This window comes from Phaseolus vulgaris, chromosome 1 (genome assembly GCF_051622355.1).
Source record: "Phaseolus vulgaris cultivar YP4 chromosome 1, ASM5162235v1, whole genome shotgun sequence".
In the NCBI taxonomy this organism is placed as follows: domain Eukaryota; kingdom Viridiplantae; phylum Streptophyta; class Magnoliopsida; order Fabales; family Fabaceae; genus Phaseolus; species Phaseolus vulgaris.
Window position 1 is genome coordinate 52,906,093 of NC_143498.1, and position 19,415 is coordinate 52,925,507.

At 31.4% G+C, this 19,415-nt stretch overlaps 1 protein-coding gene and 2 pseudogenes across 2 annotated transcripts; 2 read left to right on the forward strand and 1 right to left on the reverse strand.

Moving 5' to 3' along the window:
* Positions 1–7,436: 7,436 nt before the first annotated feature.
* Positions 7,437–10,326, reverse strand: LOC137815026 (protein NRT1/ PTR FAMILY 5.6-like; annotated as a pseudogene). The gene is made up of 4 exons (XR_016515025.1): positions 10,180–10,326; positions 9,545–9,762; positions 8,544–9,075; positions 7,437–8,313 (listed from the first exon to the last, which is right to left on the reverse strand). The product of XR_016515025.1 is annotated as a protein NRT1/ PTR FAMILY 5.6-like (transcript).
* A 2,566-nt stretch (positions 10,327–12,892) lies between these two features.
* Positions 12,893–14,137, forward strand: LOC137816114 (protein NRT1/ PTR FAMILY 5.7). Its single transcript, XM_068619205.2, has 2 exons — positions 12,893–13,092; positions 13,237–14,137. Exons 1-2 carry the CDS (start codon positions 12,893–12,895, stop codon positions 13,973–13,975), a joined length of 939 nt encoding a protein of 312 aa, XP_068475306.1. The 3' UTR covers positions 13,976–14,137.
* Positions 14,138–17,397: 3,260 nt separating this feature from the next.
* Positions 17,398–17,931, forward strand: LOC137816115 (zinc transporter 8 pseudogene; annotated as a pseudogene).
* Positions 17,932–19,415: the final 1,484 nt, after the last annotated feature.

Here is a 19,415-nt window from a genome sequence, read left to right on the forward strand (position 1 = left end):
CCAAAAGAGGCATACAGAGCAGAAAAGTTAACGTTAAAGATGACACAATAACATACATATGGTAGCTTTAACATATAGTGCAACAGGCTCCTTTTGACAGCACCAGAACACCACCGTGAGGCAGTGGAGGATGATGAGGAGGTTGTGATGGTATATATTATAACCAGGTCCAAGTGGCAAGCTAAGAGAGAGTGCAGGAGGTGGATTTGGGTCGGAACCCAATTTTCTCATCTTCATCAGATCTGCAAATTAAACTGCGGATACCAAACAGAGACCAGAAAAACTGCACACAGCCAACAGCATCAACCAGCCATCAGCACCATTCTGCCTGAAGAAAAGGACAGATTTGGCAGCAAACACCAAAGCACACTTAGACCCTTTAGAGACTGCCACTGGTGCTTAACAGGGGTAATTTAGATGCCAAGATCTCATTTGCATCAGAATACTCTGATAAAGCTCCATGCAAATATCGCTGATAACCCCAAACACTTCAACTCCCCATTAAAACCTGAATTCTCCTCCCATTCACACTACATGAATAGCCTTTGATACAGAGTTGATGTGTCTACTTCACAGAGACCAGCTAGATGAGGTGCTGCCGACCCATCTTAGACTAGATACATAAGCTCCACTAAACAAAAAACCAGCATCAAACAACAAAGCACCACTTCCTACCTACCAAAATAATCCCATACCATTACATGTTACTTGTAATACACACACGGTACAGGATTCAAATACCAATCTGAAAATGAGTAATCGAACTACCCCTTGTTTAAACACAACTCCATTTCTATGATCTCATATGAACCTCACAACAGTATACATTAAATGAAAATCTCTAAGTGACATGTCAGCATATCCATATATTACCCAACCCGAAATTTAGCCAGAGCATTAAGTGAATCATGCACTAAATAAAGGCAAAGTAAAGCAAACTTGGATGGAAAAGTGGTATAAGATGGAACGCATGCATAGTGAAATGAATGCAGTAAGCATATGCAACATTTGTGATGGCTTCTTTGAAATAAAAGCAGAATTGGAAAATGAAACATAGGTACAAAATAGAGCTAGAAATTAAAAAGGTGCACATGTGATGCAAAACATGGGTTCGACCAAAAGCTTAAAAGCTCTCTATAAATCCTTTCCATTTTGTTTCAACTCCAAACCTTGCACTGAAAACTCTCATTCCCACCAACGAATAGAAATCACGCTCTAAAAAAATAAGCAGCAGCTTAAACAACATTCAATATGCACTTATAAAAACCTGAACCACAAACTTCTCTTCATGCAAATGAAGATGAAGAAACTCGCCCACGCGTACAGAAATGCGATGAGTGCAGATGAGACTCCTACATTTTTAACGCAAATAGCAAAAGAAAACACACTTAAAAATGAAACGCAGAAACTGTATCCACACTCAAATGTATCTAGGTTGCACCTCCATATATACGTCCAAAACACCATCAAAACGCGATTATTAAATAACAATCATGCAAAACAGAAGAAAAATCCTGCACCCGAACTGCACCCTTGTTCATTCCAAACAGCACATACAACAACTTGGGTCGATCAAGTATAGGTATAGGTATATGTATGCAAATGAAAAAAACCAACAATACATTTTTAAAATTGAAACCTAGAAACATATACGTTACATGCAATTAAGACATGTATATGAGAACAACACAAGCACACCCAAAAAGGATGAACTCAATGTACCCATTTACAAAAGGAAAAGCTGGAAGTGACGGCTCCGTTGAAGATTCTGGTGCCACTGAGAGTCTTGAAGAGAGTGCCAAAGGAGAGTAAATGCAGTAGTGAATGAAAGCAAAAGGAAAGGTGGTGTGAATAGCGAGGCTGTAACGGCTTCTGTTCGTGTCCAGTGGTGTGTGGTGTTGTTGGGTGATGGAAACAAATGAGGTGGGAGGTGAGGATTTGTTGTGCTGTGAGTATGAGAAACAGGAATGTGAAAAACCTGTGGAAGCCAAGAAAGAGAGAGTAGATGAGAAAAGGAAGTGGCGGGAGTGTAGAGGCCGTGTCACTTTTTTTGTTTATGAGGTGGACTTGAGGGATAGATGAATGAAAGATCAGGGTTTGAGGTGCTCCGAGCTCGCTTCTTTCATGCCTTGTTTGTCCAAATACGTGTAATGTGAGAGGGTAATGATAGGCACAATTTTTTTATAGGTAGGAATATTTTTACACCTCGGTTAAGGTTGCTCCATAATACAACTAACGGTTTTTTTACTACTTTTTATTTTTTAATTAAAGTTTCTTAATGGGTTTCACAACTTCACTTTAAATAAAATTGGATTAAATAAAATTGGATACTGGATTAACAATTTCACTCCATTGGAGTTACCAATTCGGTTGACAAGTTTAGTTGATTTTTTTTTAATAATTAATTTTTTAAAAAAATTAATTTTTTTATATAATAATAATTTTTTAAATTTAAACTATTAAAACTAAAAAAAGTTAAAACTAAATTTTTGTTTTCAAAAAAACAAAGTTACCCAAAATTAAGTTGGATTAAAAATAGATTGTGTAATAAATGTAAAATATTTAGTATTTTTTAAATAATGTTAAAATTAAAAATATTTTTGTTGTTTTTAAAAAATTGAAATTATGTTCGTGAAGTAGCGTTTATAATTGATATAGTTATAAATAAATAAGGTAGCGTTTAAACAATATTTATAAAATGATAAGTAAGTACAATTCATACATGATTATAAAATAGAGATGTAGGAAAAGTTGTCATCTATGTAAAGTTGTGCCGCATGGTGGTCTTTGTCTTCGTGGTCGTTGTTGTGGTTGTTGATCATACCTGACCCCCACATGCGACGTAAAAACTCGGGACGACCAATTACAACTTGTTTGCATAATGAAATAGATCAACCAATTTAAAACAAGCCAAAAAAATGTTCTTACTGTTCCAATGAAGGTCATAACAGAGGAAATTGTCCATTTAGACAGTAGAAACATCATTTGTAATGTTGTTCTTATCAAATATTTTAATATCATATTCTTTTAATGACTTTTATTCAATATTTTCATTTATTTTTTAATACATTTATTTTACATAAATACATGTATATTATTACTTTTTACATATTATATAATTTATACTTTCATATATTATATAATCTAAAAATTTATACATAAATCATATCATATATTTTTATAAGTGTATTTTTAACTTTAACAATATTTAAAAAATAGTAAATATTTTTAATTTATCACACAACTCATTTTTAACCCAATTTATTTAAAATTATTGTAAAAATAGTAATTTTAATTCTTCAACTTTATATACCATTTTCTTAAATAAAATAAAATAAAAATTTGATATTATAATTAAAATAAAAATTTTAACTATATATTTTTATTTCCAAAAATATTAATTGTCATTTCTTTTAAAAAAAATCAACTGAATTTGCCAACCGAATTGACAACTTCAATGGAGTGAAATTGTCAATCCAGTATCCAATTTTATTTAAATTGAAGTTGTCAACCAGTTAGAAACTTTAATTAAAAAAATAAAAAGTAGACAGATTAATTTAATTGACGTTGCCTACACCATTGGCAACTTTGACCAGGAATTGTCCATTTCTGTAATTTTGTCTGCTTTTGCCCATTTACGTAAATATGAAAAAAAAATGCACCATTTTGGTGAAAAACCTACAACTAGCAGACATGACTTTTTTAATATTAAAGAAAGAGTGTGTGAGTCCCACATGCTGAGTTTGAAAAATTGACAAATTATAGCATTTGGCATGTGCGTTTCTAAAAGAGAGTGCGTTCGCAAAAGGATTTCTCGAAGCAATAGGGTTTGTTCTTCCATTGATCGGTGCGTTTGAAAGATAGGATTGTGGATTGCGAAGGGACAATGCTTGCGTTTGAGGTTCTTCATTGCGAAAGAAGAGGTTCAAATTTGTCCGCATTTTGGATTGGGCGCGAAACAAATGTGCGACGGTTATTGAAGGGAGAAGCAAGCTTCATAGAGGTGGGTTGGCAGTAGGATTTTGATTGAAGAGTGTAATTTTGAATCCGGTATGTATTTTGGTTCGTTTAGTTTAGGGCCTATTTGTTTGATTGTTTTGCTTTTGGTTTGATTTCTGTTGTCTAGCGTTCAGTGTAGTGTAACTGCGTTTCTTTGTTTGTTGTTGTGGTTTTTGAGCTTTGAATTTTTAATTGATTTGGATTTGATCGTTTACTGTTGTTTGGTTTGCGATTTTGGGACTGGTTTTCAACTCTTTTTTTTGTGTTATGAGTTGGTGGTTTTGAATTTAATGTGAATGTTTTCATGTTTTCTGTCTAGCTAAGTGGAGACCCCTTCGTATTTGTGTGGGGACTTATGAAGGAGTTTTTTCACTGTGATTTTGTATAAAAAATTTGTTCCCAAAATAAAGCTTGTAGCCTTGTACAATTTAAATTCCTAAAAAAACCAGTTTTAGTGTTTAAGTTTGGAAATTTTGATATAAATTTTTTAAAGAATATTAGTTAAAGAAAGTTTGTATAATTATGAAGAAGTGCAATATGTAATTACTATTAATCACAAATAAGTAAAACTGTTAAGGACCATCCTTGTCATACTGTTAAGTCATAGGGTTTGATTACATAAAAATCTTGAAAATGTGCAGATAGAATAGTGCAAGAATAATGGACCAAATAAGGATAAGTGGCAAATATAATAGTGTTTGTGTTGATTTTTCTCGACAAGTGTACCGATTCAACTGTAATATAGTACTCTTTAAAGTATGAATGTTGAATCCACAGAGAACAATTCTAATTAAGATATTCTGTTATAAAACTCATTAAGTATAAAAAATAATTTTGAGAACTTGTTTGATTCAACCAAAAACAAAACTAACTTATCAAATATAGAGAAAGATACTTGGGATTGAATTGCGCATATCTCAATCATCTGTATTTTGGAATAATACAATATATAATACGCAAAACTACTTATTCTTGATGCTTAATTTAAAGTCATTCACATTGATTCCTCACAGATGAAATTCATAAGATAATTTCTCAAACACTAATTCCTTAGATATTTAACAAATCATCCAGCTTTAGCAACAAAATTATGATGCAATCAATAATCTGAAATCTATTCCTAGCATTACAAGTTATCAAGTATTTTCTTCTATTTCAGATCCTTAAAAGTACTTTCCAGTTAAATTTAAGGATCAAAATCAAGACTTCATTGATCAGATAGAATCAAGCAATAAGCATGAAACGAAAATACCAAAAACAAGTAGAAAAGAGAATATTATATACATCACCAAGAATACATTTGATCAAAGTAGATTACATTCAATCCTTAGTTAGAAAACACTTAGCCACTAATGGAAACTCCTTTAATCTTCATTCTTGATCTGGAAAGCATAAGAAGGGTTGATTTGAGCAAGTTCTTCAACTAAAAACAAAGGTTTTCTTCTCTTTCTCTCACTAACTTCTCTATAAAAATCACTTCTTTTTTTCACACCTCTTTTTTCACTTTGTTCCAAAATTTATATATTGAAGTTTAGCTTAAGCGAGCCAATTTAGCTTAAGCTAGATCTTTCGGTGCATTTTTAGCTTGAGCTAGCAATTCTAGCCTGAGCTAAATTAGTACTGCACCTTTAATCAAATCTGGACAGTTTTAGCTTGAGCTAAATCCTCTAGCTTAAGCTAAATCTTCTAGCTTGAGCTAAATCTTCTAGTTTGAGCTAAATCTTCTAGCTTGAGCTAAATCTTCTTGTGATCCAATTAAGTTTTTGCTTTCTTTCTTTCAATGCTTCATATTCATCTGCAATTTACACAAAAATTGAGATTAAATTTCTTCATTTGTTTCTTGGTTCAAAATATATAATCGGATTCAATACTTCTCAGATTAGGGTAATTTTCTTACATTAAGCAACAATTAAGTTCCAAAGTGTTCAATTTTCTCAATCATAAAAACTACACATTGACATTTATCATGTTGCAGGTCAGGTGAACGCACAAGCTTAATTTGTTCATTATGTGTCCAACTTTTTGAGCCAATTGACATAGATTTGGTATAAAACCCTGTAAGTTGAACGTGTATGAACCATTTTTCGGTTTAACTCAAAAGGGTCAATATCACTAAATTTATGGCATTAAAGAAATAATTATTATCAAATTATACGTAATTATTGTACGCAATTATACGTCATTAATTTTATAATGATAAAATCGCATGATTAGTTGATCTATACATAGTGGATTACTACATAATTAGTTTGCAATTTGAAAAGAGAAAGTCTCCATACACTTTACCTTTACTATATACTTTGAGTATTGTATATATTTTCTATACTTTGAGTAATACATACACACAAGAGAATAAATAATTACTATTTTTCTTACCATCATCTTATATACAATTTTATTATTTTTATATGGTATTAGAGCACCGATCTAGGTGCTTTGACCGCCTCACCATTTTTATCCGCTAAATAAGAGATCATGTCTGACAAAGAAGGCACATTAACGAGTCTTATGGAAACCTGATATAAGACTTCACTGTTGAGCAAATTCAGCAATTGGCAAAGGTTGTTTACTCGTTCAACAATAATGGTAAAAGTAACGCGTTTATAATGCTACAGGTCTATTTGCCCATAACTCATCTATTAATTTTGTTTTTACGAAGCCATGGATTTTGGATAACAGAGCAATCGATCACATTGCATCTGATTCGCAATTTTTTACACACTTCATTGTCATTTATTCCAAATGTTAATCTAGCACAAGCTCAATTGTGGTCATCTCATCTATGAGCACGATTAAATTCAATGACAATATCACTCTCTCAAAGAAGTTCTTTGCGTTCCTTCTTTTAATTTAAATCTCATGTTAGTTAGTAAGATAATCAGTTCACTGAATAAATAAATTGTTGTGTCATTTTTATTCACATGACGCATCTTGCAGGACTTGGCTACATGGCGATAATAATTTTGATCATATTGGAATGATAATAATTTTGATCACACAGGACGATAATAATTTTTGCAGAATAAAATTTGAAATTATCATAACAATTAGAACTGTTATTTTCAGGATAAACTCTCAACAAATTTAAATCATAATAAACTTTTTCTCTTCAAATTACAAGAGTTAATTATGTAGGGACCCACTAATCATGGAATTTTATCATTATTAAATTAGTTACGTATAATTTGATAATTATTATTTTCTTAATAAAATCAATTTCAAAATTTTATTATAGGTGTTTCCATATTTTTGTGGACCAACACAAGAAATGTTTGCTTAGTTAGCTTCAATAGCTAAATTGTAAGAGAATATATCATCTGATATCTTGGGTAATCTGAGTAACTTAACAAATTCAAATTCCAGTAAATATAATGGAAGCAATACATTAAAGATTTGGTTCAGCTGAAGATATTTTAGTTAGGGTGTTAGTACGCTTATCAAGCGACCATCACTACCTCATCACTCTTATAACAGTCATTGTCCATGGCTCTCCTATGTACAGACTTGTAAGTGTACCCTTTTGTCACCAAGAGAAAGAAACACAAAACCAAAACATTTATGACAGCCAACATCCAATAAAATATATCGAGAAGACTTGAATTTATGTTCTTGCCTATCCAACATTTGTCATTCTTTCTTGTGAGATGGTCCACAATGATGATTAGAAAACTGCTTAAGAAGAATCCTACTCCAAGCACACTAAGATACAAAGCCATTCCTAGCTTCTCATTGAGTCAGGAACTTGGTCATAGAAATACTCTTGCAAACCAATTATAGAAAATGAATCCCCAACGCCAAGGACTAAGTATTGAGGTATCAACCACAACACGCTCATAGTATTATGGTTAGCCTCCCCTACTGTGAGGACGTTATGTGTAGCCATTCTTAGTCTTTTTGCTTCTACCAAGGCAGCAACAACCATGAGCAAGACAGATAATGCCATGCCAATGCCAATCCTCCGAAGAATGTTGATGCCTCTTTCATTACCAGTGACTTTCCTCAAAATTGGAACAATAATCCTATCATATATTGGGACCGTTATTAAGGTACCAACCGCTGAAACAGAGGACATGGAAGCTGCTGGGATTTTGAAGTTGTCTGTCACTTATCTTTAAGTTCATAGCAGCTGCTTGTTTGACAAAAAGTGTTGTGCCTTGCGCCACACATACACCAACTGTTAATGAAGTTAGCCATATGGGAATTAATTTTATAACAAGTTTTGTTTCTTCGACTCTTGTCACTGTTACTAATCTCCATGAACTTTCCTTCTGCTCAACATGTTTCTCTTCAATTATTGCAGCCTTGTCAAGAAACCTATTCATTGATTTGATTTGCATTAATTTTTATGATTAAATTTAAGAGCCATTTATATAACACTTTTTACACCATAATCTAACTAGAAATATTGTTTGATCAGATTAATTTGTAAGATAATGATTTGTTATTGTATTCTAGTGTAGATGGCATTTGCAGTAACTACTCCTTAATTTCTAACAATGAAGAATACTAATATCAATCTGACAAGGTCCATGTGTGATAAATACCTTAGCCCACTAGTGTGTCTTAGAAGCCTCTCTGACTCTGGGACCTCATACAATAAAGCAGGATTTGAAGGACAAGGCACATTTCTTTTCCTTACTGCTGCAATTAAAACTTGTAAAATTGGTTTTAAAGGGTTTCCTTCTGTCCTTTTGTACCTGTAAAATGGTTTTCCCACACAAAAAGCTATGATAGTGAGAGCCATAAGAAGACTAATGATGAGGCAAGCAACTCCCCAGCTGATAAAGTCTTGAACATAAACAATCACGGTTGCACCAAGCAGTAATGCAAAGCACAGTGCAAAGTTCCACCAGTTGAAGAAAGACATCTTCTTTTTCCTTTCTTGCAAGTGATTATCTTCAAATTGGTCAGCTCCAAAGCTTTCCAAGCATGGTTTGTATCCTCCTGTACTGAAGGAGATACAGTAAAGAGAAAGGAAGAAAATCACTTCATGAATCTTTCTTGGTTGTTGGCATATCCTAATATCACAAGGCTTTAGCTTGGGATGAATTGAGACATGGTCAAGAGACTTAATCCCTGATTGACACATAAAAAAAAATTAGCTTTATTTTTCGTGACAACACGTTAAATTATATAATTATATAAACAAATTGAGAAAAAAGAAAAACAATTCCAACATAAAGTGTGTCAAATTTATCAAACATATATGAAGTGTAACAAAATATGTTGTGTGTTAGTAAAAAGACTTTAAATGAAATTACAAGTTCTATTTATAAGGTGAAATTTAAACACTACTTTTTTATTTATATATATAATAATAATAATAACTTTATTAAATCTCGTTTAGATAGTTTCTTTCTATAACTCTAATATCACGTTGGAAAGGAGATTTTAATCATAATTTAATCTTAAAAACATATTAAAATGAGTCTTGCAGACTATTTTTATAATATATTACAAAATCAATCTTTAAAATGAGGAATGCACACTATTTATATAATATATTATGGTCTTACATGTATTGATTGGGGAAAAGTAGATTTACCATGAGGTATAGAAAGGAGGAAAACAAGACCATATAAAACCGACCAGTGTAGGCATCAGCAACAAATCCCCCAACCAGAGGCATTAAGGTTGTTGTTCCTGACCAGTAGTTTACATTCTTGGCTGCTGTTTTGAGGTCTTCATGCATCACTTTAGTCAGGTACGAGATGAGATTATTGGCTATTCCAAAATAGCTCAACCTTTCACTAAATTCAATAGTTGTTCCAAATTGAAACACAATCACAAGTTATGTGGTGCTTATATAAGTCAAACACAAATATTAAACATTTTTATAGTAACTTCTTTTCGACTATCAATAACCTATAAAAGAAGAAAGCTCTCCTAAAATTGTTGAGAGGGAAATGCATTTTGACTTTGAAAATCATTTGCCTGTTACAATAACAGTAACAGTGTATGCTAACATTCTTGTTGCTGAAAACTAGTCACTAACTTTTCGTCTTGAATTTTTCATACGGGTGGCTAGTAAAAGTCTAAATCTTCTAGGACATGCCACTTGTTTTTTACAAGGTTGAACATCTCTTGTTAGTTTATGATGACAATAAAACTAGAAAATGAACAACAAAGCAGTGTTGAAATGATTACTGAAAACGAAGCTCTTGTGAAGAAGCATCTTACCGAGGACAAAGAGGGAGGCTTTCCATACACCAGTGGAAGCACGGAGAGGTACTCTGCCTTTATAGTCCACAGATGCATCATGCACCCATTTTTCTTCACTTTGCTCAGTTCTACTCCCTTTCTCTTCTCCATTTCTTGCTCCATCTTTAGAAATGGAAGTGCGAAGTAAAAGATTGTCGCGCTGAGATGGAATGTTATTATAGAAGAAGGTAAAAGCTAACACATATGATTGCTAGTCACTACATTTAAATTCATGTATTAGCATATTCTCTATTAAGGATGATAATTAAACTAAGTACATGATTTTTATACTGTAGATTATGATTAGTTATAATAAATCTACCGGTCGGGATCTGATGAATAACAGAGATCCCAACATTCGGTTAGAGCATATTAACAGAACCAAATTTATTATGTATAACAGAAGATTAACAAAACTAAACAATGATTAAGCATGAGATAATCCACTCTTAAGCATGATTCAAATAGTTATAGGTTTGGAGAACAAGATACATCATCATCACACACATTAATTGCACGCACTACAAGAAAAATTAGTTTTAGTGACAAAAGGTTAATGATAAATATAAGATTTGTCACTATTTATATATTATTTGTGACTATTTTTTTTATTGTCACTAATATTGCTTATAATAATGACAAAACTAAAAAATATCACAATAAGTATATTAAAATTAGTGATAAAGATAAAATTTGTCACTATTTATCTATTATTTGTGACTACTCATTTTATTTGTCACAAATGCTATTCATAATAGTGACAAAATTAAGATATCTCACAATAATTATTAAGAACACATCATAAATAATTACTAAAAAATATATAATATTTTTTTATAATAAGAATATAATTAATATAAATTTATTAAATATTTATAAATTAATAATTATTTTTATCAATGATAAATTATTAACTAATTGTCTGTTAAAATATGTCTAACATTATTTTCATTTTATGATAATATAATTAACCGTGATAAATATAAAAATTATGACTATTTTTTTTAATTTGTCACAAAAAGTTAAAAAATAGTTGTTCTACTTTAGATTTGAACTCAAAACCCCCTTTAATGAAAAAAATTCATTATTTCCACTATACCACTTTAGAATTATCACATTGTTTGTATCAATAATAATATGTAATAAATTCATTCTTACGAAAAAATTAAATTTATGTTATTTTATACTTAAATGTATGATCTTCTTTTTCATAAGTCAATATTATTTTTATTTTGTGATAATGCAATTAATAGTGTTATATATAAAATTAGTTACTATTTGTATATTAATTGAGATTATATTTTAAGTTGTCACTATTTGCATATTACTTGTGACTATATTATAAGTTGTCACTATTTGTATATTACTTGTGACTATATTTTAAGTTGTCACTATTTGACTATTAGTTGTTACTATATTTTAAGTTGTCACTATTTGCATATTACTTGTGACTATATTTTAAGTTGTCACTATTTGTATATTACTTGTGACTATTTTTAAGTTGTCACTAAATTTTTATTAAAAATAAAAAATATACATGTTATAAATAATTATTTATTAATGTAAAATACCATATGATAAATTTATTTTTCTTTTAATAAAAATATAATTAAGAAAAAATTTATTGAATTTTTATAAATTAATAATGATTACTTAATATAAAATATCATATAATACTAATTTCATTATTATTATATCACTAGTAATTGTAAAAAAAATATTAATTTTTTATTTATTTTAAATTTGAACTCATAACTTTTATTAGAGAAAAAATTTATTTTCATTGTGTCACTCTACAATTACAATACTTATTTTTACACGATCGGTGGGTCACGGAGACCGAGTGACTGACTCGTCTAGTACCGCCGGTACATTAACAATTTAAGAAATTATACAACTAATGTGCGAAAGTGAAAAAGAAACCATATAATTAGAATTCATGAAAATATAATTATAAAATATAAATGATTAAGTACAAAGTTTGTTATTATGTATAAATGCATAAATATAGAGGATAATGAATCAATCTCTATTTGTAGGCTTTTAGTTATAACTGGTTAAAAATATTAAAAAAATAAGTTTAGATCTTATAAATTAGTTAGCTATAACTAAACCAGTTATCATGTATTGTTCTCCACATATGTTGAAAGAAGATATATCTTCAAAAATCTCAGAGTTAAGATACGAATAAGATGTTAGTATTTAGGCTTATTATGAGAAAAATGAAATTATTCTCTTTGAAATTAGGTTTATCAATGTTGTCAATATTCTCTTACAAAAATGCAATTATTCTCTCCTCAACATTACTCAAAAACTCATGTTTGTATGTTTGTGAATATCTAAAACTGAAGCAGTTGTTTTCGTGAGATGTATAATCTGAATAATAATATTAATGAAATTAATGATATTAAATATATGAATATTATTAATAATTTTTATATTATTAATTATATTAATATTGATAATCATAGTAATAAGTATAACAATAATTAAAGCATGACAACAAAACTTAATAGATGTAATGGTTAAAGCTTCTTTGGTCATTCGAGGGACTTGGTTTTGAATCCCACCCCGTACAGTTTATTGCTAACATTTATAATAATTATAATAGAATATATAATATAGTGTGAATAATAATTGAAAATAATACTAAAGGATGAGTTCTTCCGCGTTGAGATGAAAGAAATTATTAATGGAAGATAATGATGTGTACAAAAAAAGTTTCCTGAGACACACAGGGTGGAACTTTGCAATGTGCTTAATTTTACAAGTCTTAGTTGCAGCAATAAGAAAAAGACATTTGTCTTGTCCTTCAAATCCTGCTTTATTGTATGAGGTCCCAGAGTCAGAGAGGGCCAAAGGAAGGTTTCTGAGACTCACTAGCACACTCAGGTATATCATATACAATAGTTTTACTGATTTTTATTATAATTATTTTAAAAATTAATCCAATCAAACAATATTTAGTTAGATTATAACAATATATGCCTATTAAATTCATTAGTTGAAATTAACGCAAATCAATTCAATAAATAGTTTCCTTGACAAGGCTGCAATAATTGAAGAGGGACATATTGAGGAGAAGAATAATCCATGGAGATTAGTAACAGTGACAAGAGTCGAAGAAACAAAACTTGTTATAAATTTAGTTCCCATATGGCTAACTTCATTAACAGTTGGAGTATGTGTGGCTCAAGGCACAACGCTCTTTGTCAAACAAGCAGCTGCTATGAACTTAAGGATAAGTGACAACTTCAAAATCCCAGCAGCTTCCATGTCCTCTATTTCAGCGGTTGGAACCTTAATAATTGTCCCAATATATGATAGGATTATTGTTCCAATTCTAAGAAAAGTCACTGGCAATGAAAGAGGCATCAACATCCTTACGAGGATTAGCATTGGCATGGCACTATTTGTCATACTCATGGTTGTTGCTGCCATAGTAGAAGCGAAGAGACTAAGAATGGCTACACATGACGCCCTCTCAGTATGGGAAACCGACCACAATTCTATGAGTGTGTTGTGGTTGATACCTCAATACTTAATCCTTGGCTTTGGGAATTCATTTTCTATAGTTGGTTTGCAAGAGTACTTTTATGATCAAGTTCCAGACACAATGAGAAGCTTAGGAATGGGTTTATATCTAAGTGTGATCGGAACAGGATACTTCTTAAGCAGTTTTCTGATAATAATTGTGGACCATGTCACAGGGAAGAATGGCAAAAGTTGGATTGGGAAGGATATCAATTCAAGTCATCTAAATAGGTTTTATTAGATGTTAGCCATCATAAATGCTTTAAATTTGTGTCTCTTTCTGTTTTTTGCAAAGAGGTATACTTATAAGACTGTGCACAGGACAATTGTAGAAACTGATGGTTGTAAGAATGATGGAGTGGAGATAGTGGTATGATAAAACCGACCTAAGATGCTCCTCATGATTTGCTATAATTTTTACTTAACTCTTAAATATATTTATCTGGATTTTGGATTAGTGCTCAATTCGTATTTAGAAAATACATTATGCCAAAATTCATTTTTTTCATATAAAAAATGAGATTGCACTGTTAGATTTAAAGTTTAACAAAGTTAATTATGCAGCGGACACTGTTTTCATTAACACAAATCTTAATATCTTCTATGAATTGATTTAATGTTATTGATTTTTTTATTAAATATGAAAGATATATAGTATAATTTGGTTTCAGAGATGTTCTAACGAGTTTTAGTAAAAAAAAGAAATACGAATAAAAAAATAAAATTAATTTTTGCAGAAAATGCAAGAAGAAAAAAAAGATGATTCTGAAACATGGCAAACAAGAAATTTTACAATGGCAGCGTCACTCATGATGGGAAGGAAAAAAGTGATGTATCAAATGAAATTATTTATGAAGTCCTTTTTCTAACACCAATATCAACGATGACACATATTATCCCTATAAAAAAATATATTAGAAGTTTGATGCAATTGATTTGTTCAAAGTAGCTTCAACCAGATAGTAAATATTCTTGGCCGGCCATAAGATCTTCTAACGGGTTTTTTAATAATTTTTTTTAGTAGAAAATAAATGAATAAAAATAAAATTAATTTCTGCATAAGTTAAAATTAACTTGTGTATATGTTAAAAATACAAATAAAATAGAAAAAAAAAACGTGAGTTTTAAAAATTAGTACATAGTTTTATGCTTTTGTTTTTTAAACCCTTGTTTAGAAGCCTAATAAAATACTGGCTAGCATGTACATTACTATATCTCCACCCATCATTGTTACAACCATTAATTTCCATAACTTTCCTATGCACAATTTTACAAGTATAAATCTTTGTCAAGAATACGGACACACAAATTTAAAGCATTTATGATAGCCAACCTCCAATAAAACCTATCTAGATGACTTGAATTGTTATCCTTTACAATCGAACTTTTGCACAGCTTCCTCGTGACATGGTCCACAATTATTATCAGAAAGATGCTTTAAGAATTATCCTGCTCTAATCACACTAAGATACAAAGTCATTTTCCTAAGCTTCCCATTGAGTTAGGAACTTGATCATAGAAGAACTCTTGCAAACCAACTATAGAAAATGAATCTCCAACGCCCAGAATTAAATATTGGGTTATGAAACACAACAATCATATAATTGTGGTCAGTTTCCCATACTGTGAGGGCGTCATGTGTAGCCATTCTTAGTCTCTTTGCTTCTACTAAGGTAGCAACAACCATGAGTATGAAAATTAAAATTATTTTCATGTTAATGTTGATCCTTGTAATGTTGATGCCTCTTTCATTATCGATGATTTTCCTCATAATTGGAACAATAATCCTATCATATATTAGGATAGTTATTAAGGTACCAACAAATGAAATAGACATGGAAATTGTTGGAATTTTGAAGATTTCACTTATCTTTAAGTTGATAGGAACTACTTATTTGACCACGCATACTCCAACTGTTAATGAATTTAATCATATAAGAACTAAATTTATAACAAGTTTTGTTTCTTTGACTCTTGTCGTCACTATTACTAATCTCCATAGATTTTTTCTCTCCTGAACATGTTCTTCTTCAATTATTACAACCTTATGAAAAAACTATTCATTAAATTGATTTACGTTAATTTCCACTAATAAATTTAGTAGGCATATATTGTTAGTGTAATAGTTTTTATGCTATAATCTAACTAGAAATATTGTTTAATTGGATTAACTTTTAAGATAATTATTATTAAAATCAATAAATTTATCGTGATAATTTGTGATTGAATTATAATGTACATATCATTTATGCAATCAACTCCACTAAATTCTAACAATGAGAAATATTAATTACCCTTTCATTAGATCGAAACGCCGACCTTCAACTTCACCAGCGTAACCATCTTGGATCTTGTCTACGCTGCAAATCTCGTTGAAGCGCCACATGAATGTTAAGGTTGAGCTCTTGTTCTTCACTGCGTTTCCTTTTGAAATGTGTTCAGATGTATGTTTCATTTTTATATATGGTGCTCGGAGGGATGTCAAGGGTACATGGTTTTGCTGCAGCTTTATTAGCCGTAGGAGATGCATATATATGTGATTTCCTTTGTTCCAGTGGTTGCATGATTGTTGCATTCAAAATACATATCAGGTTTTCGTTTCAAACTGTTGGATATTTTTTCAGTTTTTGGCGTATGTGTGGCTGCTGTATGTTTATTATACATGTGTGGGTATAAAAAAACCTGTACCGTTTTACCACAGGACTGCAAATTTGGTTATAACACTTGTGTTTTTATGTACCAATTAAGTGTATGCACATCAAGATTTTCTAATGGACATTTTTGCTGTTACTTTTCTTGTCTTCATGGGTAGCTTGTACAAATGGGCTCCTAATATTTAAAAGAATGAGCGGGTTCCCATGGGTTTAATTTAAATTGGTGAGTAAAAAATTGCAATGGACCAGAGAAGATCCACGGAATTTAATCTAACGAAAATGATGCTGTGACAAATTTGGAGTTATATATAATTTTTTTTTATGTGATAATTTAGAAATAAATATATATAATAAAGAATAAATTTATAATTTTATGATATAAAAAATATTAAAATAAAAGTATTAAGGCTGTAATGACATTATAAGTTTAGCAATTTGTATCATTACTATTTTACCAATTTGCATGCAAGTGGGACCCATGGCTTTCTTTTTGCAAAATGGAATCATGGACGTATACATACTAGAAAATTTTCACTCGTGTGCATGTGGGGTCCATGGTCATGAGAGGACTACTTTGTTGCATCCTTGGATTCATGAAATCAGTGGCAAGAAGATCAACTAAGTGCCATGTAAATTAAGATCCCAACTGAAGCTGCATTGAATACTTCTTCTACAATAAGTGCAGTTGGACTGTATTCATCATAAATATTTGTTATTCTTATGCCAATTCCAATACTCATTGGAGTCGTAAAGGCAAAGAACAATTCCATCACGATAACAGATACTCTCTTGAAATTTGCCTGAGATATACAACATCCAAGTCACATGCCTTCAAAGAATTGATGAAAAGTCAACGCATGTACCAGTGGTCTTATTGTGCTCGGACTCTCTGAAGCTCCCAATCAAATTCCAATGATAACAGAATGAACAATAATTTCCAACTCCAACACCTGTGATATGACTCGATGGTGAAGAAGCTGAGAGGAGTGAACAGGGCTATGAGCATGGCATGCGTGTGAAGATGAACGTGCTCTGCCTATATTCACATCCCCATTCTCACTCCTCCCAGATTCTTCGCCATCGAGTCATATCACAGGTGTTGGAGTTGGGAATTATTCTTCATTCTGTTATCATTGGAATTTCATTGGGAGCTTCAGATAGTCCGAGCACAATAAAACCACTGGTACATGCGTTGACTTTTCATCAATTCTTTGAAGGCATGTGACTTGGAAGTTGTATATCTCAGGCAAATTTCAAGAGAGTATCTGTTATCCTGATGGGATTGTTCTTTGCCTTTAGAACTCCAGTGAAGATTGGAATTGGCATAGGAATAACAAATATTTATGATGAGAACATTCCAACTGCACTTATTGTGGAAGAAGTATTCAATGCAGCTTCAGTTGGGATCTTAATTTGCATGGCACTTGTTGATCTTCTTGCCACTGATTTCATGAATCCAAGGATGCAACAAAGTGGTCCCTCTCATGACCATGGACCCCACATGCACACGAGTGCAAATTTTCTACTATGTATACGTCCATGATTCCATTTTGCAAAAAGAAAGTCATGGGTCCCACTTGCATGCAAATTGGTAAAAGAGTAATGATACAAATTGCTAAAACTTATAATGTCGTTACAACTTTAATACTCTTATTTTAATATTTTTTTATATCATAAAATTATAAATTTAATTTTTATTATATATATTTATTTCTAAATTATCACATAAAAAATTATATATAACTCCAAAATTCTCACAGTATCATTTTGGTTAGATTAAATTCCGTGGATCTTCTCTGATCCATTACAATTTTTTACTCACCAATTTAAACTAAACCCATGGGGACCCGCTCATTCTTTTAAATAGTTGGAGTCCATTTGTACAAGCTACCCATGAGCTTAAAGACAAGAAAAGTGACAACAAAAATATCCATTAGAAAACCGTGATGTGCAAACACTTGCTTGGTACATTAAAACAGGAGTGGTTATAACCAAATTTGCAATTATGTGACAAAACGGTACAGGTTTTTTTATGCCCCACACATGCATAAAAAACATACAGCAGCCACACATACGCCAAAAACTGAAAAATATGCAGCAGCGAAGACTTGATATGTATTTTGAATGCAACAATCATGCAACCACTGAAACAAAGGAAATCACATATATATGCATCCCTACGGTTAATAAAGCTGCAGCAAAACCATGTACCCTTGACTTCCCTCCGAGCACAATATATAAAAGTGAAACATACATCTGAACACATTTCAAAAGGAAACGCAGTGAAGAACAAGAGCTCAAACCTTAACATTCACGTGTGGTGCTTCTACGAGGTTTGCAGCGTAGACAAGATCCAAGATGGTTACACTGGTGAAGGTGGAGTTGGTTGGTTGGGGCGGGGGCGGGGGCGGTGGTGTGCGGTGCATGGAGAATCAGGAGTGATGGTGTGTACTGGTGCGTGGCTGGGCTGCGGCTGACGCAGAAGCTAGCGGCGGAGCTGCGGTGGTCGTCGGTGGAGTGGGGTGGTGTGGGTTGTGGTGAGTGTGAGTGAAAGTGTGCGTTGTCTGTATTTATAAAGGGGTGGGGTGATGATATTTTTGACACTTCCAGTTCCATTTTTAAAATTAAAATAATTAAAAATGTTAAAATATTAATATCTAATGGGAGTAGATATTAAGTAATAGTGAATGAGACAAGCTGATATATGTGAAAGTGAGGGGTGCAGAGTGTAATAGTGGGACGGTGTAAGATAGAAAATAAGATGGACGGTGTGTGATATAATAACACTCTATAATAAATTATTATTATTATTTTTTATTATTATTATTTAAAGATATTATTAGATTATTATAAAAAATCTCAAATATATGTTATTTACTGTTTAATATGTTAACAAAACTTTTCTCTTCAAATATATTAATCTGCACATGCATTTTACTTATCGTGTAAACCAAACAAATGAGTCACAAGAAAAAAGTTAATTCATTATATTGATTTGTATTAGTAAATTCTAAATCAACATGGAAC